Raw genomic sequence first — 20,199 nt, 5'->3', positions numbered from 1 at the left:
CTACCCACAGCAACCTCTTTTATACCAGGAAAAACATTACCAGCTGCTGCTGGCAAGTTCCATTTTTATTCCAGAGTTCTGCCTGAAAACCCAATTCTTAACCTTTTCTCTGTCATGCAACGCAATAGTGTGAGGACTCTGCAAGTCTACAAGCTGTTCAGTACCTAGCTCTTTTTCTGAAGAACTGATAAGGGCTGTTTATAGTTTTATTTATCTATCAAATTCCTATCCTGCCCAGGGTGCCAAAGATTGCTCTAGGCGGCTTACAGACCCTGAATAAAATGCAAAATGAAACATTACATCAATAAACAAAGACCAATCCATCGGACCGAGCCAGTTTCTCAGATCGCCATGCAGGTCTTCACAGGTGATCCCCAACACCTTGAGCTGGACACAGAAGCACAGGGGCGGCAGCCCCCCATGGGAAGCTGCACCAACTTGGCTTCAGAAGTATTTGAACTCTGAATGGAAACAACTGGAGTCTGTTTCCGTCGTTTCCCGGGGGGGGGGGGGAACAGTGGGGTGCATGCTTTGGGGTTCAGAAGCCCACAGGGGACAGGAACATGTCAAAAACAAAGCAGCAAAAATTAACTTGCTTATAATCAATCTTTTCTGTTCTCAAAATTAGGTGTGAAAATTATGTATTTTGTGGAGTTTTTAAGAAAACAGTTCTCACGCTTAGATTTTAATTAAGGAAAGTTTAATATATATGCATATATGTGTGTATATATATATATATAGTTTCATTATAACAAAATAAGCAATTGTTATGAGTAAAATAGTCATTAAAATCTGGCTAAGAATGTATTTATATTTTTAGATATTGAGAACTTATAATTATTATAATTGCCTTTAAAATATTTTCAAAATCCATAATTCTTAAGTGAAGTTCAAGGTTTTTAAACACCTAAAATTTGAAAATGCAGTTATCCATTAAGATCGGTAAGACATTCCAAGTAATTTTGTAGGATCTAGTTTAAAAACAGGACATTTCACCCTGTAAGAGCAACAACAAAAATAATAAGGCTATAAAGATTTTCTTATGAGATTATGAAAATTAGTTTTTCCTTTTCAAATAATGCCATTTAAGAATACATAAGCTTTGATTTTGAAAAAAAGTTTTTATTAAACTGAGAGAAAAAATATATTTGTGGCAGAAACTTCGAAACTAGAATTTGAACCCAAAGGAAACCATGCTAGCAAATTCAAACGTGCAAAACTGCTCACAATTTACATTAAGACCACTTTTCTTTCATCTTATTATAAAATTGTTAAAAGGCTGCATAAAAAGCTTTGTTTTCTCAGAGTCTCTGAAGGATACTTTCCCTTAAACATTAAGGAATTATAACCACATTATTCTCCATTTCTATCCACAGGAGTGGAAAGAGTCCCCTGATTCTTGAGAAAAGAGCCCTCGGCCAGCAGCTTCCGAAACGTTGAGACCATAGAGGGGCTCTGTACGTCCCACGGGAGCCCCGAGGAGGCAGCGCTGGCAAGCAGGCAGGCAGGCAGGCAGGCAGGCTGGCGGGGCCGACCCCTGGACTCAGAGGACCCTCAGAGCTTCTCCTTGGCTGGCACCCAAATGACAGGGCTGGAGTGCTCCTCAATGACTTGCTTGACATGATTGTAAATCTCTTCCAATGTGTCGCCTTGCACAATGGCTGTAGGGACGCAAACAAGACAGCTCCTGAGGACCCCATTCTGCTCTTTCCTTCGTTTTTACAGAGTTCTTGCAACCCCCCAACCCCCAATTCTGGTGCCTCCCACTCTATTGTGAGGCTTGGTCTCCTTTGATTCCCTGTGGCTCAATTGCTTCCCCTAAAGATGCTCAGAAAAGGGGTGCGTGGGGGGGGGGGGGCTATTCAGAGCCTTCACCTTCTAGATCCCCAGATGATTGTAGGGGAGACTTTCTGAGCAGAATCCCCCCAAGATGGCGGGTAAAAAACCACACACTGCAACTGAGGAGCAGCCAGCCCCCAACCTGCCTAACTGGGCCCTCCATGGACAAAGCTGAGCCCGGGAGCGTCTCTCACACTCTGGAAGGCAACCGGAACCAGAGGAGAACCACCTGGTGCAGACTCTAAAGGCCAGGCACCGCAGAGGCTGGCACCGGGCCCACATAAGCCACTGATTCCTGCCATAGTCTAAGAGAGGGAAGGTTCCGGCTGCTCCCGGGACATTCTAGGACAGCCCTCGACAGCAAAAAGAAATGAGCACCAAACGTGGAACAGAGGCAGCTCCAACCTGTAAAATGTTCTGTAAATTCTTGCTCCAGCTTCATGGCTCGTTCAAAGGTTTTCCGAGCTTGTTCATCCGTTAATCGCTTATTCATTTCCCTGGGTTTGCAGATATTTCAAACTCATTAGCGTTATCAACAAAGCAGATTTAGCAGGTTTTGTTAAACATGCACAGGAAGGTCTGGGGGAGGGTGAGGGAGGCTAGGCAGGGCTTCCTTTTGTTGGGGACGGGAAATGGGGCGGGCGGGAGGTTCCTCCAATTTCAACCTCCCCAGGTTGCTGCCCCTCACCACTTCCCAGGCATGCTGAACATCAGGGAAGACAGAGGGAGTCGCCTTTTCAGTTCTGGAGGAGAAATCAGGGCCTGGATCTCACGGACCGTAGCCAGTCTGCCAGCTGGGCGGCCCTGACTCCACTATCTTGGAAGGCTCCTTGGGGTTGTCCCGAAGGTGTCCAAGGAGCCAGAGGGGCAGTAAGGGGCAAGCACTCACATGATGTTCTCCACGGACTTGGGCTTAATGAAGACGGAGACCGGGTGCAGCTGGGCACTCTGGAGCCTCTTGATGGCATTCCCAGATACATCAAGGATGCAGTGCTTACCCTGGCAGGGAAGGAGAGGCTGCCTGAGGAGCTGCTCAGCACCAGTGGCCATGGGGCCTCGATACAAAGGGGTGTGTGCGTGCGTGTGTGTGTAAGCAGCACCTTTACCTTCTCGGCCACCTCCCTCACAGACTGGACACTCGTCCCATAGAGGTGGTTGTTGTACTGGCCGGCTTCAATGAACCGGTGATCCTGGATGTCTTTCTCCATTTGTTCTCGCGACATCACAAAGTGGTAATCTCGTCCATCCATCTCGTAATCTCGTTTTGGTCGGGTTGTATCTTCACCGAGAGAGAAAGAGAGCGAGAGAGAGCAGAGGTTGAGTGGACATCAGCGAATGTCCACACTGGCACCAAGTTCTTCTGCAAATGATGCAAAGAGCTGGACACAAGACCCAACGAGGAGAGATGTGTGGCCAAGACAGACATCAATGCCCAGAAGAAAGGCTGGCAGAATGGTGTGTGTGTGTGTGTGTGTGTAGGATGACCCTTTATGGCCACCCTGGCTCTGGCGGGAGAGCCAGAGGCCCTTCAGAAAGGACACCAGAACTTTCTGGCAGAGCCATCTTAGGAGGCCAGAGGAGCACCTGCAATCTCTTTTTGGACGGATTTGATCAGGGCAAATGCCCCAGTGAGTTGATTCTGGGCCTGCTCTCGGGTGCTTGCCTGCTTTGTCATCTCCACCCCTGGAGAAGGCCGTGGTGGGCCCGGGGGCCAATTGTTATGCCACAGCACCCCCCCAGCGCCTTCCCCCCAGGTGGCACACGTACGTGGGACGCAAGAGCCAAACTTGTCAGGGAATTCCGAGATGAGGTCATCGTTGATGCGGTCCTTCATGGGGCCCAGGATAATCACGGGACGCGTGTAGCTGACTGGAAAAGAAGAAACAGGGCCGTCCGCCTCCGGTTAGGGAATTTGGGCAGAGAGAGGGGAGAGAAGGGCCACGTCTCCTCTATTCTGGAAGATGGCCTAAGAAAGTGGGGGAAGGGCGCAGGGCCACTGGCCCTCCAGCCTCAGCCATTTCCCCAAAGGGGTCCTTCAGCAACCCCACCCTGAGCACCAGCAGCACGGAGACGGCATGCTCCCTCCCTGCGGCCACGAAGGGTGCGACCGCTCACACTTACAACCGGTGGCAGCGTCAAGTGACCGCAACTGGCAAGGCCTTGTTGCTGGTTTCTGGCATTTTTTTTGTCAGTTTCCAGCCAAGAGCCTCCATTTGGGGGCATGGATCTGCTTAAGGACTATTTAAAACCGAATCAAGTCATGTGATGACCCAGTTAATGACCACAACAACTTACGAGCAAAATTCTGGGCTCAGCTGTGGTTACTAAGTGAGGACTAGGTGTCGGGGCTAGAGCCCTGGGGATGAGGGCGGATGGAGAGGAAGACCCTCTGAGGCAGAGACTGAACGGGAAGCCCACCTGAGGAAAAGCTGGGAGGGCTCCTGCTTTAAATGCTCATCGAAAGTAGATTTGCCATGTAAAGCAAGTAAGTCCTTAAGTGAACGCGGCAGTCGTAAGTACAAATCCATTCATTGGAAGGAGCATTTTTTCCCCTCCTGCCAGAAGCCAGTAAAAAGCATCATGAAAAGGGCTGGGAGAGCCCAGGAGAGCTTCCCAGGCAGGCAGGCAGTCAGCGCCGCCCCTGGTCTTCCAACAAGAGCCACCAGGAACAGCAGCTGGCCAGCCCCCTTAACAGCTGTCATGAAACCAATGTTTTCTTGAGCAGCCGTCCACTTGTTCCTCTCTTCCATGCACTTCAAAATCATGAGCTGGCTCTGACTGATCCGGCCACAGCGCAGGGAAGGCGAAATCTGGCAGCTTTGCTCTTTGCGGTGCTAAAGAGGGACACCTATATCTGCCAAGCCAAGGGGCAGCACCCACTCCCCAGCCGTTCACAGGCCGTTCACGGTACCAACCTTCTTGCTGGGTGACCGGTTCATAAGACAAGACACATTCTTCCTGGCCACCTGGAGAGTCAAGAGAGAGGCCATCAGAGACTGTGACTTCAACATGCGCTTTTATAGGATGCGCAGCCCCTTCCCCTCAGCCCCTCCTGCCCGGCCAGGCCTCCTACCAGTGACCCCAAAGCCCCCAGGTGGCGTCAGCCCCCCGCAAGGGAAGAGAGTTGCAGATTAATGCTGGAGGACAAGGGAGACACTAGGAAGCGGAGGAGGCTGCTCTCTTTAACTACCTTTGGCGCACTTCTTGAAGTTTCATAATGAAGCTTTTATTCTCTCTCTCCCTTTTTTGCCTCTGTTGCTTACAGAATCTTTAACAAGGTCAGTGAAAGGGTTTTATTTTTCAGTTTGCTGAAATGAACTCTGCAACAAGATTGTTGCAGAAGCTCCTTTGGGGCCCTTCTTCAAAGGCCCAGGATAAGCAAAATAGAAACCAATTTAATACTCTATGAAAAAGCAAAACTAAGACCAGCAAGCATGAAACGCAGGCAAGGGCAAGTAATGGGTCAACCAGTGCAGCCACCCAGCAGCCTCCGAACCCCGGCCAGCCCCACCAGCCCCTTGACCCAGCCACAACTTTGGAGCCTTTGGGAAGGCAAGGCAAGGCAGGCTCCAGAGGGGCCACAGGACAGCCCCTGGGGCCCAAAAGGCTCTCGTCCTGCTGGGTCCCGTCAGATGACCTCCCTCGGTCAATGGGGCCCATACACGCCCCTCCTGCCAGGCCTGACGGGGTGGGCGGATGCAGCTGGGGAGACTGGCCAGCCCTCGGGTAACAAAGCCCTTGGCCATGGGGTGGGGGCGGCTTTAGCAGCGCCTTGAATTGCCCCCAGGAACCAGCTGGCAGCCACTGTCTTTTGCACCAGCTGAAGCTTTAAGGGCCCCTCCAGTATCCAGCTGCTCTTAAAAGTAAGCCTGAATTTCTGAAAGTTCCCAGAAAAAACAGCAAGAAGGAGCACAGTTGCACACACTTACGGTAACTACTTTCACTGTCACTGGCATTGGAAGTCACGTGCTCTGAAAATAGTACAAAGCAGAAATCAGGAGCAATGCCAAGGAACCCCAAGGCCCATCGGAGGCGGGAAGTACACCTCCATGGGTTACTCGGGACAAGGAAAGTATCTGTCAAGCGGGCCTCTTGACCCACTTCACCGTTCTCCCGCTCCATGGACCACATTCCTAAAGCCGAAAGAGAAACCCTCAATTCCCAACACGCTTCCAAAGAAAGGTGGTTACACCCAGGCGGCTCTCTGCCTCCTTCCAGGGATCGGGACCAGGAACCCCATTCAGCCCACCGCTGACCTCCGAAATCCATTCCCACCACATGGCGGTGGGCATAACCTGGAGGGGGCCAGCTCAGAGGAGGCCCTCACCAGAACCTGGGTATGAAGGGGAGCAGCCGCCCACCCCAGAAACAGCAGTTGTAGGGCCCCAAGGGGGCTGGCTGTCTCCGCCTGGAACAAGGGGAGCCTGGCCTACAGCTGGAGAGCCACCCGTGCCTTCACATCCGCTTTCTGGAAGGGCAGGATGAGCCTGAGCCATGAGGTTCCCTTCATGAGATTCCTCGGGGGGGTACAACCGTCACCCAGGAGGAGGAAGAGGAGGAGGAGGAGGAGGAAAAGGCAGGGAGGAGGGTGGGGATCCCCAGAAGACGGCACCCCAGGTCACTCTGGCTGCAAAAGCGTCTTTTCAGGCCGGTTTTCTTTCCTCCAAGCGCTGGGAGAGAACGAGCTGAGGGCATACTAATAGGAATTGGCACCAGAGGCTTTTGTTGTTTTACTGTTTTAACTAGTTGTTTTATCGTTTTAAAAAGATCTCGCGTGTCTTTTAAATTTTGACTGGGAGCCACCCAGAGTTGGCTGACAAGGAAAAGGTCCGCTTTGTCCAACAGCCCAGACGGAGCCCTCTGGAGTCATCTTCGGGGGGGGTGGGGGAAGAGGGACTGGGCCTGGTTCCAGGGCGCCTCAGCACCGGGGCCTACGTGCTTGAGGAGACAGATCCAGGCCGCTCCTCAGGAAGAGCCCCGGAGGCCCATTCTGTATCCCCTCTCCAATCAAGGGTGGGAGGGAAGAGGAGCCTTTTGGCCCAGCGGCCACCCTGGCTTAGAGACGAGGCCTTAAACGGCCTGGCCAAACGGAGCTTAAGGCCTCTGACAGCAACAGGAGGCCTGCCGCTGGCCGAGCCGGACAAGGGAGCAGAGAGCCAGGCCGACCGCACTCGTCCGGGTGCAGCAGGAGCAGGGGCCGCTGCAGGCAGACCCTCCCCCCCATCATTCTGGGGATTTTACCTGCCCAAGGAACGACTCTGGAGGAAAGGCAGGCATGTCAGAGTGGCTGGCTTGGCTGCCTTCAACCATGGCCCCCTGCCAAGGGCCAAAGCTCTGCGGGCAAGCAGCCTCGGGGCCCCTCAGGAGAGGGGCTGCTCTGAGTGGGGAATGTGGCGGGGGTAGCCACGTGGTGGGGGAGGTTGACCTCGCAGTTGAGGAAAGAGGACCCTGGTGGCTGTGTTTCATAGAGCAGTGGTCCCCAACCTTTTTTCTGCCATGGCCCGGTACTGGCATCACAAAATGATCCGCGGCCCGGTACCGGCATCAGCATGCATGACAAGGCAAGGCGAACCGAGCGACCGGCCAGCCAGCCGTCCCCTGCTTCTCCCTGCCACCTTCAACTCCTCCTTTGTACCTCTGTCGATGGGCTTCGCTTCGGGACGGCTTCGGGACGGTCACTCGGCTCGCCTTGCCTTGGCTGCTGAAAGAATCCTCGCGCCTTAGTTTCGTTCGAAGACCCCCGTTTCGATGAAACTAAGGCGCGAGGATTCCTTCAGGACCCAAACGCCGCTTTCCAACCGGAAAAGCTCACCCGGAAGCACTTTCTTGTCAAACAAGATGGCGGCGCCCAGCAAACCGGCGGCCTGGTAGGAAATGTTCCACGGACCGGTACTGGTCCGCGGCCCGGTGGTTGGGGACTCCTGTCATAGAGCAAATCAAAGGGATCGATGGAGCCGATTTAACCTAGAGCTAAGCTCCCCATGAGAAGGGAGGGGCTTCTCAGGATGGCCTGTACCCAGGGAGACCTTGAGAGAGTCCTGGTGGCAGCGGTCAAGAGGCTTGGCCTGGCAGCCTTTATCCAACCCTGCAGAGTGTTACACTGACGTTTGCCAGGGCAGAAGCGGCCCCATTTCTGAGCCACCGATGGCAACCGAAATGTGCAAAGGCTCCCAAAACCGTCACGTCCTCTCAGCCCCGAACCAAAGGAAGAAGAGGCTGGAAAACTCCCCAACACGTCAGCCTGCAGGGGGGAAGTGGGGGTGGGGACACAGCTAGGGCTGAGGAAGGGGAGGGAGTGGGGGGGGGTCACTTACTCAGGCCTTTTGATCCCATGTCTCCAGGGATCTGCTGTGGAGTAGTTCCCCGAGGGAAAGCAAGGAGGAGACAATCACAGAGAAAACATTCATCAGTAGCACATCCTCCGGAGGCTGCTCCAGGATGGTCCCAGCAGCACCCGTGGGGAGCCAGCCCCCTAGCCCCCCCCCCCGCCCCCCGGTTCAAGAGCGCCACTGCCCTGCTAGCAGCAGAATGGACTTCCCTGAAGCCCCTTCTCAAAGTGAGGTGAATGAGGACCCCCCCCCTTCCCTGCCGGCAACCCAGGGCTTGGCTCCCCACAGGTGCTCTTGGGGCCCTTTTCCAGGCCACACCGCACGGCACAGACGGTGTCTCCCCGCCATACTTACGGTCGACATCACTGGCCTCTGCCTCACTCAGGTCCTTGTTCTTGTAGAAGGGGAATTTTCGGGAAAAGAGGTTCTTTTTACGCTTGTCATTGAATGACTGCTGAAGAAGAGAAGGAAAGGGGCAAACAGAGGGTGGGTGTCGGACGTCCAGCAGGTCAGGAAGGCCCAGGGCCAGCCAGCAGCCACCACTGCTCCAGGGGGAGGCCGACTTCTACCCTCCAGCATGCAGGTCCCCTGCTTCTGCCCAAGGCGGGAGAGAGGGGATTGGGCGGGGAGAGGGGCACTCTGCTCTGTGCCCAGAAATAAAGCTGTGGCCTACAGGGTCCTCCCTCCTAAGAGCAAGAGGCTGGATGGTGCCCTGGCACCTTCTGCTGGAGGGGCAGCATGGATTTCGGAAGAAATGAGGCTATCTGCCCCCACAGGGGGAGGAAACCAGCCCTGCTTTTCAGTCTGAGGAGCTTGTGGGTTTCCGGAGACCCTGCCTAGCGGACTTGGGTCACAGGGCCCTCGGGCAAGGGGGCTGGGCAAGGCTGCTGACATGCAGGAGCCCAGGGAGAGCCGCCGGTCTTGGCTGCAACTCTTGGGGGCTCCCAGCGACTGAAAGTCCCTGTTAGACCCCCAACATTCGGCATGGGCACCGAGGTGGAGGGGGGCAAGCAAGTGGAATATGCCAGCCAGGTGTACTGGACCCTTCCCTTGGGCCCACAGTCATCGGCTATGGGTTGGGGGACGGGGGACGGGACAGGACTGGAAACACTAAGCAGGAAGGCTGCTGAAAGCTTCCTGGGCCCCAGGAAATCAGGGGACAAGTAACTGACTACCTTCACCAGCATGCTGGACCTGGTCAGTTAAAATATGCTCAGCTGGCTAACCTTAATCTTCCATTTGGGGTGGGGGGTGGGGATTAGCTCTAAAGGGGTTAATGAAGCTCGCAAATCCATAACCGGGCGAATTTGGTGTCCAGGGGGAGCCTGCGCCCCTCATAAAGCCAGGAGGGAGGGGGGCACTGCCCTTCCAGGTCCAGGAGGGTTTGTGCAAATGAACCACACAACCCCCCAAAAGCAATTTGGGCAACTTTTCATGATCCCCCCCCCCACCAGATAGAATAAGGGATGGAGTGGAATAAAAACTCCCGCTGCTGTCCTGCCTCCCCCACTTGAAGGAAACCTCCTTTGCTGCATGGAGAACGATTAGAAGTCGGCTCCGAAAGCAAAAATAAAATGAAATAAAACAAGCCTGGAAGTCTTTGCCTCGGGACGCGTGAAAGCCGTCACCCACGAGGCTTCCAGGCTGCCCGCCACCCCTTCCTTGGGCAAGAGAGCTCGCTGGTCTTGGGCAGGCGGGTTAAAGCTCTGGCGGGACGGGGCAGGAAAGGCCATGGGGAGGAAAGGCCGGGGCTGGCCAGCATGTCACTTAGCAGAAGTGAACCCTAGCCAAGCAAAGGAGCAAGCCTGTCGAGCACCCAGCCGTGGCCGGGGTGGGCCCCACATGCGGCAGAAGAGGGAACTCCCCGTTGCCATCAAGGAACCAATCAATTTTGCACCAGGTTTCCCTCTGTCTGCTGTGCCCGGTTAGTTTTGCCCGAGATCCGTCCATCATGCACTCCTGGTCAAAGCGGGCAAGGGCAGTAAGCGGCCATTGGCCCCGGCAAGCATGCTCAGCGCTTCCAGCAGGATGCTAGAGGAGGGGGAGAGGCAGCCCTGCTCCCCGCGGGAAAGCCACAGCAAGGCGAGGGGCGGAAGGCGGGCATGCAGGCAGGCGGGAGGGCGGTTGTCTCTCAATGGCAAGCGTACTTGAGGGTCTCCTCCGGTCCTCATGCATGGGGGTCTGGTGCAGGGTTAAGGTACAAGAGCCACGGGCAGCTCGGCTGCAGGGCATGCTTCCCTAAAAGAAAGGTTAGCTCCGGGCTCCAAGGGGTTCCGTAAACAACCGGTTTGCCAAACGGAGGGAGGATGTTCTGCTCCTTCTAGCCACGCAGAAGGGCAAGACGTTGCGGGGGCGGGGCGGAGGGAAAGGGGGAGATTAGTGCAGCATAACTGATGCACCCCCGCCCTCCGTGAGCAGCTACAGAAATCAAATCAATCAATCCGTAAATATAAACAGTCCTGCCAATATCCCCCCCGCCCTCTTTGACCACTGCCTGACCAAGCCCCGAGGATTTCCCCAGGTGTGGCTGCTTGCGCAAGGGATTGCCGGGTGTGGCAAACCTTGGGCTGGGGCTGGGGGGCAAGCAAGCAAGCCAGACAGCTCTGCTCGCACCCCAATGCCCAGGGCTGCTGGCCTCTTAAAGGGCCTGCAGCTGCACCCACCGCACACAGCTCCTCCCGCGGTCCTCCTCAGGCCCCTCACACTCCCCTCACCCGGTGCCCGTTTTTTTCACTCCGAGTCTTCAGTTCAGAGAGCAGGGAGGGAGGTTCACCAAATGGGAAAGAGGAGAGAACGACCGCCGGGGAACTCAGAGAGCGAAGAGTTATGGGTAGCCTCTTGTTGCTCTTCGTCATCCCTCTGGCTGCCCTGTCACAGGTCAGCCAAGTCACGTCCCCCACTGGGGGAGGCCAGGAGGGCCAGGCCAGCCCTTTCCTTCTTCCCAAGAGGACGAACCAGGCCAGGCCCCAACGGCTCAGCGATCCCTGCAGCTCAGCCTGAGCAGAGGCCGCCGGGTTGAGTCAGCTACCCATTCCCTTTGCCTTCCTGATCCCCAATTTCCCAAAGGAAATCAAATCCTGACCACGAATCACTTGACCCCAAAATGCACACACACAGAGAACATCAGGACAGAAACACAGAGCCCGCACCGGCTGCCTCCCGGGGTGGAAAAGGGTTGGGCCCCAGAGGGCGAGAAAGGGAGAAGGAGGGGAGTTGAACCCTGGAGGCTGACCTACAGGCCCAGGGACAGAGGCCTGGATTCCTAGGCTGTACAGAAACAGGATACGGACGGTCGCCAAGGTGCCATAAAAGGTTTATTTGGTCTTCCGTGCCTCATCGGGGCAACCCAGACGGATCGTGACTCGGCTAGCCCGGGGCGGGTGGGAGATAATGGGCCCGGCCAGCAGCCGAGCACCTGCCTCCCCCCAGCAGGAATCCTGTGGGCTTCTCCTCCCAGGGGAAAGCAGACTCGGAGGAGGCCTGTGAGAAGGGAGCCTCTCTGGAAAGCAAAAGCGAGGGAGGGGAGGGGAAGAGCCTCCGGTCTTGCAAGGCCGGTGTCGGCCCTTAGTCAGACCAAAAGCCCCAGCCGTAAGCATTGACACCATCTTTATTGCAAGGTTGCAATGACAGAATCTGGCAGCTCTGGAAGTGCCCTTTCCTCCCTTCCCTTTATTTGGAGAGAATTTATTGAGACAATTACTGTCCCCAAACTAGGCCAAACTGAGGACATTGTGCCCGATTTTGGATGCCCCATTTTAGAAGGACAAAGTGGAAGGTGCCCACAAGAGATCAGAGTCCAGGGGAGAGAGAAGGCCCTGCACGGAGGGAGTGGGGTGCCTTAGGGCTCAACCTTTCTGTAAATGAGGGGATAGAAGGGGGACTCAACAGGCAGACGGATCTTGAGGGACTTATTCAACAAAAGGCAGTTCCGTCAGGCAGCAACCGTGAGGGAGAACCAGGTGGACCCCCGGCACCTCGGTACCAGCCGGCCGTCTGCTGCAGCTGCCCCAAAAGCCAGCGCAATCCTAGGCAGCCTCCAGAGAGGGACAGCGTCACCAGCAACCGAAGCGATAGCGCCGCTTCAGACGGCAGCAGTAAGGACGCCCCTGGGATGACGCAGCGTCCAGCTCTGATGTCTTAGAAAAAAAGAGGCCGGGCCCCAAGAAAGACTATAGAGAAGCGCAACTGGGGGGGATAAAGGGTCTGGAGACTAAACGATATAATGAACGGCTGAGGCAACTAGGTGTGTCCAGCCTGAGGAAGCCCAGGAGGGTTGGGGTGGGTGACAGCCGCCTTTCAGTACTTGAGGGGCTGTCCCAGGCAAGGGGGTGGGGTGGGGTTGACCTACTCTCCAGAGCCCCTGAAGGAAAGACAGGAAGCTCATTAGGGGGAGCTCCAACCTGGAACTAAGCAGAAATTCTCCTGCCGGTGAGGACAGCTGGACCTCCTGGAGTCGTGGGGGCTCCGTCACGGAGGTCTTTAGAGAAGAGGCCGGGTATCTATTTGTCCGGAATGGAATTTAAGGTCCCCTGACTTGAGCAGGGGGTTGGACAGAAGACCTCCACAGCCCCTTCCAGCCCGATGCGTCTAAGTATCTGAAGGGTGGGGTCATGTACTGGCAGTAGAAGGTCTAGGGAGGCCCTCAGCCCTCCAGGTCAGGGTTGTCCCCAAAGGTGCCTTTTTTTTTTCAAGCGGCAGCTGGACTTCCTGGTTTTCCTTGGAAGACGTTTCTCACCCCAGAAGCTCTTCTTCAGAGCTAAAGCTGACCCTAATCCTGGCCTACAAAGAATCAGGACCTGCCCTGGGAGTCTTCGTCAGCTCTTGAGCTTCTAGCATCCGGTGCTCGTGTCGAAACCTCCGAACGGAAACCTCCCCTTTATGCTACGGCGAGAAGGCTAATGGATTGGCCTTAGGGCTAGGGTCTCGGGGGTGGGACTCCCCAAAATGCCCCCCCCCCTCGGGTCTGCCACGAGGTGTCCTGTGGAAGAGCTCTGGGGTCTCTGGGGATGGGACTGTGGCAGCCGGGCCCAGACGAGGCCCAGACGGGCCCTGCCTCATCGGCAGAGCCGAAGGGAAGCAATTCAAGCGAGCTCACTCGGCTGAATACTCAGGAGACTCGCAAACGCACCACCTGGGCAGAAGGCTCCGCCGTGGTCAGGAGCACCGGCCTTGCCCACTGAACAGAGGCAGCCGGCCTAGCTCCCTGGCTTTGAGGGAGCGTGGCAACCTTCTGGCAACCGGGTGTCAAGCTGGCCGGCCCTACCTTCGGCTCCCCAAAGCATCGAGGGGGCCTCAGGAAGGCAGGTTCTGAGGGGGCGTTAGGAAAAGCTTCCCAAAAGGGGACTCCGTGGGCCCGAGAGAGGGTGGGCGAAGAGGAGGAGGAGAAGGAGGTTGGACCATCACCTCTGGGGGGAGACTTGGATTTTAAGCAGCTTCACACCTGAAGCACCCCCTCCCCCCAATTGTCCCCATCAGAATTTAACAAGAACAAATATTTAGGTATATTCTCTCTCTCTCTCTCTGAAATGGCAGTCATTAATCCAAACTCACCCCTTTGTCGCCTCTTGCTTTAGAATTAAACTTCACCGTCTTTAACCGAGCTCGTTCCTTCTTCTCCACTCTGCAAGGGAAATGCAGGAGATAACCCATGAGGCTCACTGGCTCTGAACTTCCCTTCGTGGGGCAGAACCCCCACGCGCCTCTCTGGCCACGAGGCCGGCTGCTAGGAGGAGGAGGATCCGCAAAAGCCACTGGCGCTGGGCAGAGCTTTCCCCACGGAAGGGAGAATCCTCCCCACGCTCCGTACTTGCCTAATGGGCCAAAAAATAATTGAATAATTTGCAGTTCACAAATGCACCTGACAGAAGCACCACCTTGTGCAACAAAATTGGCCAAACACAGGCATTCGTTTGCTCGACTCTGGGCCGCACTCCAAAGAGCAGGAGAAGCACCACACACAGCAGGTGGCGAGGCAAACGGGAAACCTGCCAGAAAGGGGCTCAGTCCCCACCCCAGATCAACTCCAGGGAGGGCTTCCAGAGCCCAGCCAGGAGGGGAGTGGGCCCTTAGCACGACATCCCATGGAAACGAAGCTTTGCTTGGATGGCGGAGGAGAGTTGACTCTGTTCGCCTCCAGGGTCCCTCCTGCCTGGTCAGAGCCCCTCATGGGTCACCCAGGGCTGAATCCCTCCGTGTGTCTTTGAGGGAAAGAGTCTGCAAGAAACCACTGCCGGATCCATCACAACCGTACATCTTGCATTCAGCTCCAAACTTCCCTTTTTAGGACGTCCGTCTTCAGCTCCCTCGAATCCCGGAGGAAAGAGATTATGGGGCAACAGCGGTCACCCTGATGACCTTTAGCAGGTCCAGAATTAGGTGGCATGTCCTCCTGGCCCTCCTTGACCTCTCAGCAACTATTGATACCATTGACTTTTAGACAGACTTGGGGGTTGGGGGTGGGGGAAGAGACCTCCCCCAAATCCTGTGATGGTTCTCCCTGACTGACTCAAATTTGTATTGGGGGGGAGGTCCAGTACTAGACCCCCCTTGAGGCTCTGCTCTCCCCACCACATTCCACATCTGTATATGAAACCCCTGGGAAAGACCATCTGCCAACATTGGCCGGGGGGGCAGCACCCTCAGATGCCGACAAGACTCACATTCTACATTTCCAGCCTGGGCCAATCGAGTGATGCCTCCGGATGAGGGGCGGCCATCTTCCTTTCAACCCAGTCCTTTTGTCAGTGCTTTTGTGCCTGTTGGGCCTCCCTGAACCTGGAGGTGGAACTGAGGTGCAATTTGGGGGTCATTTTGAACCCACAGCTCTGCTCGAAGAGCAGGTGGCCCCTGTGGTTAAGAGGACCTTGGCACAAATCCATCTGCCCACGTTCTTAGGCTGAGAGAGCTCAGAGTCTCCCACAGCTGTCCTTGGCAGGCGTCCTGGAGCTGCAGCCCGCCCCCCGCCCCCAATTGGTGGCTAAGGAGAGCCATGCAGCCCCCTGGCTCTGTGCCCGGGCTCCCAGGAGGCTCCACGGTGCATTTCAGGGGCTGAAACTCCAGCATCGCCCAAGGCTCCACTGTGCTTGCTTATCCTGGCAGACTCAGCCGAGTGAAGGTGCTCCTGGGTGCCCCCTCCTGGTGCTGCCCTCCGGAAAGGGACTTGCCCTGAGGGCCGCCAACCCTGGTCATGCCTCTAGGAAGCCCTAAAAGCCAGGACTCTTCCCCAGGCGCTGGGGCAGGGACATTAGATCAGCCAGGCCGGAGACAGGTTTTGAGTGGGCGGCTCTGGCATGCGGTCCTTGGCGCACTTCTGAGCTGTTTGCTGTTGTGTTGTTAGCCACCCAAAGTCCTCAGAGAACAAGCAGATGGTCGGCAGGTGGAAAAGGAGCCCCCACCCACCCCCACCTGCAGATTCCAGCCCTCGCTGTAGCTTCAGTTAAGGCCTTTGGGGGGGGGGGGCAGGGGGGGGAGGATCCTGCTATTTCTCGGCTCCTCCAAACTAAACAGACCAGGGAAACCGGTGGCTTCTCTCCCTCCAAGCTTCCTAGGGAACGGCATGAGGCTCAGCGAAGGGAACCGCCACAAGGGCTGCGGGGGCTCTGTGCCCTGGAACGATCCATCTCCTGGGCACCACAGGAGCCTCCAGTTGCATCGGGGCTCAGAGTCCCTTCGCAGGGGAGAAGGGCCGCAATAACAACAACAACAACAACCAATTCTCCCTCGCTCCTCCTCCTCCTCCTCCTCCTCCTTCCTCCTGATGCTGCTGTCCTTTGGCAGCACCGCATCTGCTGCCACCACCAGCTGCCTTCTGGTCTTTCTCTGCTGCCAGCCTGTCTGGCCGGTGGGCTAGCAGCTGCCTGACCGTCTGCACCTGGGGGCTCCACGGGACCCCTGCCCTCTTATTGCCATGACCTTCTGTGGGGTCTCCCACCTGGACTGGGGCCGGCATGTCCTGTACACCCCGCTGGCTAGTTGGCTGTGCCACTCAGCATACGCAACTGCTGCCTGCACCCTGTTCCCTGCCTCCGAGGCCCCTCTGGATGGCCCAGGCCCTCCTTCTCTGGACCTGGCGCTCAGGACCCGTCCTTGGGCTGCTATGCTCGCGGCCTCGGGGCCGACTTTCAGCCCAGCCCACTGCAGCCATTGGTGGGATGTCCCAGAGCCCGCCCCCTCAGCTCTCGGTCAGTGGTGCACCCCAGGCAGCGCCTTGTGTTGCCATGGCCCCTCCTTTCCTCGACCTTCCTCCCACGTCTGCTGCTGTCTCAGGCATTTTCTCAGCAGCCTTAGGTGCCACCTGCCTCATGTGCCCCTGGATGCTGCTCCAGCGTTGCCCTGCCTGCCTGCCTCCCCCCCCCCCCCGCAACTACTTTGATATTAAACCCATCTTGTGGGGGGGGGGGTTACATGTGCTTGGGACATATCACTTCTTCACCCTGGAGCCTCCAACAGGGCAGATTAGAAGGCGTGAACATGGCTACATGGCGAGCTAGGCCAACGGCAAACAGCTTGAAGCGCAAGGACTCTCTCGGACCCTCCTCTCCTGCCTAAAAGAGAGAAGGCCTGGGCTCCAGCAAGTTGCAACGTGTGAAAGGCAAGCCTTATTTATCCCGAAATCCATCTCAACTTGTTCCCTCTTTATTTCCTGCACTGAGCAACAGAAATCCTCTCACCCTTTTTAATGCTAAGGGAGACGTTTGGCCTCAGCCTGCCTGCTTTTCCTTCCCATCAGGTTTGGGAGAGAATCTCCCAGGAAAAGGCGGACCTCACCGCAGGGGAGGAAAGGAGGCAGGGGAGCAGCCAGTCTCTCCCACACCCCCTGCCCTGGCTGGCCCAGGCCTCAAGCCGCCCGGCGAGTAGACAGCCGATATACCTGCGCTTGCTGGGAATGACGCCAACCTGGTCACTCTCCCCGCCTGGCATCACCAGCCGCGCCTGCCACCACTCATCGTCCGAGGCATTGATGACGTGGAGGATGTTGCCGAAACGGAAGTCCAGCCCCTGGCTGGGGAGGCCACTGTCTTTGGTCTTGTCGTAGTCAAAGAGGGCTCTGCAGAAGGCGAAGGGCAGAAAGGGGGAAACAGGTGACCGGGGGACAGAACCGAAGGGGAAAGCCAGAACCAGGTCCGAGGAAGAGCTTCGCGTCCCCAGGAGAAAACCAGGTCAACTGCTCCGGGTTTCCCGAAACAAGTACAAGGGCCGGGCAATGCAGATGCACCGCAAGGCTGGGTGGTGCGCCATCAGCTGCGGGAGAGGCTGCTGCATTAAGGGGCGGAAAAACGACCAGAGTCTCACGGGCTACCTGTGGTCTGAGCATATTCTGCTTTGCTTCTACAGTTGTACCAGCTCAGCTTGCATGACCCAAGACTTTTAGCACTGCCATGCCAAGGCAAAGGCCATGGGGAACCTACAGGAAGGCACCTTAATGTAGGGCAGCAAATGCGGCTTCATGGGTGTTACTGAGACGGGGTGGATGAAACTCTTGCGGGAAACGCAGAGGCTGAAGAGTTGATCCTGAGGCGGAGCAGCCGGGGGTGGGTGGGGGGAGTGCTGGGTGAAGGAAGGACCCTCGTGTCTTGAGACCCAAGGAGAGGAGGAGGAGGGGGGCAGATGAAAGAATCTGGAGAAGAACAAAAGCAAAGGGTTGTTTTTTTTGTTGCTGATATTGGTGTTGGGGGGTGTTGGGGGCGCTGCAGGTGGCCAAGACAAGCAGACTGGCTGGATAGACTCTTCATGGATCAGATTTCGTGACATTCAGTCATAGCCAAATATCCAGGCCTCTGCTGCCCAACCAAGTTAGTTAGGGCTGCCGGGCTCCAAGGCCTGCTCAGCTCTCGGGCAGCAGATACGTTTCATCGTCCAAGAGACTTGGAGAACAGGCAGTGGGGCCGCCTCTCTAGGCCTGGCCCTGGCTGGAGAGGTAAAGCCAGAGGGGAGAGAGCGCGAAGGGGAGCACGTCAGGGTGGGTTTCAAGACCCTGCAGAAAGGGAAATTGCATCCCATGGGCAACCACATTGGAGGGCGAAGCTTAGGGCTTTCTCTTCCTAGTTGGTGAAATATCCCAGCTGGGCAACTGGGCCAGGGGGGTGGGGGGACTGTGATTGTCCTCCTTCCTCAAGGAGCAGTTCAAGCCAACATAGGGTCAAATGTCACCTGGCCCCCGGCCACGCCCACGTTCCTCTGGACTCCAAGGCCAGCAAGCAACAGCATCCAGGTCCAGCCAAGGGCTGTTTGGGTCTGGATGGGGAGCCTGCTGGGCCTGCCAGCCATGGGACTCTACAGCCGCCACCTGAGTCGTACATAACGTGGCGCTCCCCTCCACAGGACTGGCTTGGGATGCAGGGTCCACAGGGGGGTTGGGGCGAACGTTGTGTAGCTCCATGTGGTACGCCAACAACCAAGCCAGGCCCCTCAGCAGCCCCGCCAAAGCCTCACCTGACGTAGAGGGACCGCTTCTGGCTGGTCCGCAGAGAGCCAGACCCTGAGCTCATGCTGCTGCTCATCATCTGCTCTCGCAAGTCATGGATTTTTGCTTCAAAACGGCCGTATTCTGAGGAAAAGGGAAATGCCAGGTCAGTCCCACAAATGCTACTGCTGAGGAATCATCCGGGTTTTGAGCAACCCAAATCTTACGCCCACTTAGATTTTTGGAATAACTCCACCATTAATCTGGTGTTCCTTTAAAACGCGTATTCTTCCTCTCGTATTTGCTCTCTCTTGCTCATACAGACACACACAAACACACACACACACACACACACACACACACACACACAAAAGACACGGCAAGGCTATACAAATTTACTCCAGAAATTTGACAGAATAAAAAAAGGATTATCTGTCTATCTGTCTGATCTTTCTACTCCTGCTCTGGTGAGCATTCAGTTAAGAAAATTGGAAAACAAAATCATACATTGTTAAAAGCAATGAAACAGCAGATTAACCAATTCGATTAGCAATAAAGCCAGTGCCAAAACGATCTATCTTGTCCGTGGCTGAGAGAGAGCATCAGCGCTGGGCCTCCCTGGCATTCGGTCATCTTGCGTTTGGACTACTGCAATGCACTTGAAGGCTTTTCGGAAGCCACAGAAAGGCTGGCACAGAAAGCGGCCCTAAAATGGCCCAAGGCATCTGCGTTCCAGCAACCCTCCTCTCCAGCAATAACTCCAAGACAAACATCTTGTCAAAGATTGCTTTATTAAGACAGGAACTGGCACATTGGTGGAATCCCGCATCTGAAAGTTTTCAAGCTCCCTTGCAATATTCAAAACTACAAATCCATCCCCGCTTGGCCGTCATCCCATCCCCACATGGCCCAATCACGATCCAACCTAAAGTAAGATTCTTGTTTCATTCTGCGCCATACTCAAGGACATTGAACTAACAAAAGAATTTTATTTTGTCTACTTAGAGATACTCAATTTGAAACCCCCCCCACTTCCTCAGGTTTGTGGCAAATCTCACTTTGGCTTCCAAAGCTGACACAAGGAACACGGAGCCAATCCCAGGTCCAGCCCAAGGTGTGGGTTATAGCCTTGGAGGCCCTGCATGAGAGAGGAAGCGCCTGCGCCCCCGTGGGACTGTCCCCTGTGCTCCTCCATCAGAAAGGCCGAGCTGCCGACCCCACTGGCCAGGGGATTCTGACCAAGGTTCTTGTTTAACAGTTCAGCCTTCAAAGTGTTTCCCAGGGTCACCTGACGGCCCTTTGCAACTTCTCCCGCCGGCTTCCCGCAAGCAGAGTCCAAAGGGAAGCTGTCAGGGAAGGTGGCCAGTTGCTCTGGTCAGTCCCTTGTACCCTCCCCAACCCACCGCGCTCATGCCACACCTTGGGCCCTATCTGCCTGCCTGGAAGCCACCAGGAACTCACTTAATGACCTGTGATTCTCACTTAACAACGGATTGCCATCGTTAAAAAATGTGGTCAAATGACATCAGGTCTTACAACCACGGTGCTCATTGACATCAATTCGGGATCCACTCACTGTCACTAACTGAGGACTAGACTAGGGAATGCAGAGACATTTCCCACAGGGCG

At 55.7% G+C, this 20,199-nt stretch overlaps 1 protein-coding gene across 20 annotated transcripts in view; it reads right to left on the bottom strand.

The window, feature by feature from the left end:
• Positions 1-683: 683 nt before the first annotated feature.
• DLG1 (discs large MAGUK scaffold protein 1) overlaps positions 684-20,199 on the bottom strand; it is a 63,991-nt gene continuing 44,475 nt past the window's right edge. For 6 of the 20 annotated variants that reach the window (XM_026722250.2, XM_026722251.2, XM_087933782.1 and 3 more), the window contains 11 exons: positions 18,600-18,714; positions 17,038-17,214; positions 13,719-13,788; positions 8,523-8,622; positions 5,769-5,810; positions 4,755-4,805; positions 3,607-3,708; positions 2,946-3,118; positions 2,729-2,838; positions 2,245-2,336; positions 684-1,661 (listed from right to left, as the gene is read on the bottom strand). In XM_026722250.2, coding sequence (XP_026578035.1) covers positions 1,555-1,661; positions 2,245-2,336; positions 2,729-2,838; positions 2,946-3,118; positions 3,607-3,708; positions 4,755-4,805; positions 5,769-5,810; positions 8,523-8,622; positions 13,719-13,788; positions 17,038-17,214; positions 18,600-18,714 — 1,139 coding nt within the window. In that variant the 3' untranslated portion in view covers positions 684-1,554. Of the gene's footprint in view, positions 1,662-2,244; positions 2,337-2,728; positions 2,839-2,945; positions 3,119-3,606; positions 3,709-4,754; positions 4,806-5,768; positions 5,811-8,153; positions 8,188-8,522; positions 8,623-13,718; positions 13,789-17,037; positions 17,215-18,599; positions 18,715-20,199 lie in introns of all 20 variants that reach the window. The other 14 variants (XM_026722252.2, XM_026722253.2, XM_087933784.1 and 11 more) reach the window with 3 other exon arrangements.

This window comes from Pseudonaja textilis, chromosome 4 (genome assembly GCF_049901715.1).
Source record: "Pseudonaja textilis isolate UNSWEBS1 chromosome 4, rPseTex1.2, whole genome shotgun sequence".
Taxonomy (NCBI): domain Eukaryota; kingdom Metazoa; phylum Chordata; class Lepidosauria; order Squamata; family Elapidae; genus Pseudonaja; species Pseudonaja textilis.
The sequence above is the reverse complement of the archived record's forward strand: the minus strand, read 5'-3'. Positions and strand labels throughout refer to the sequence as shown.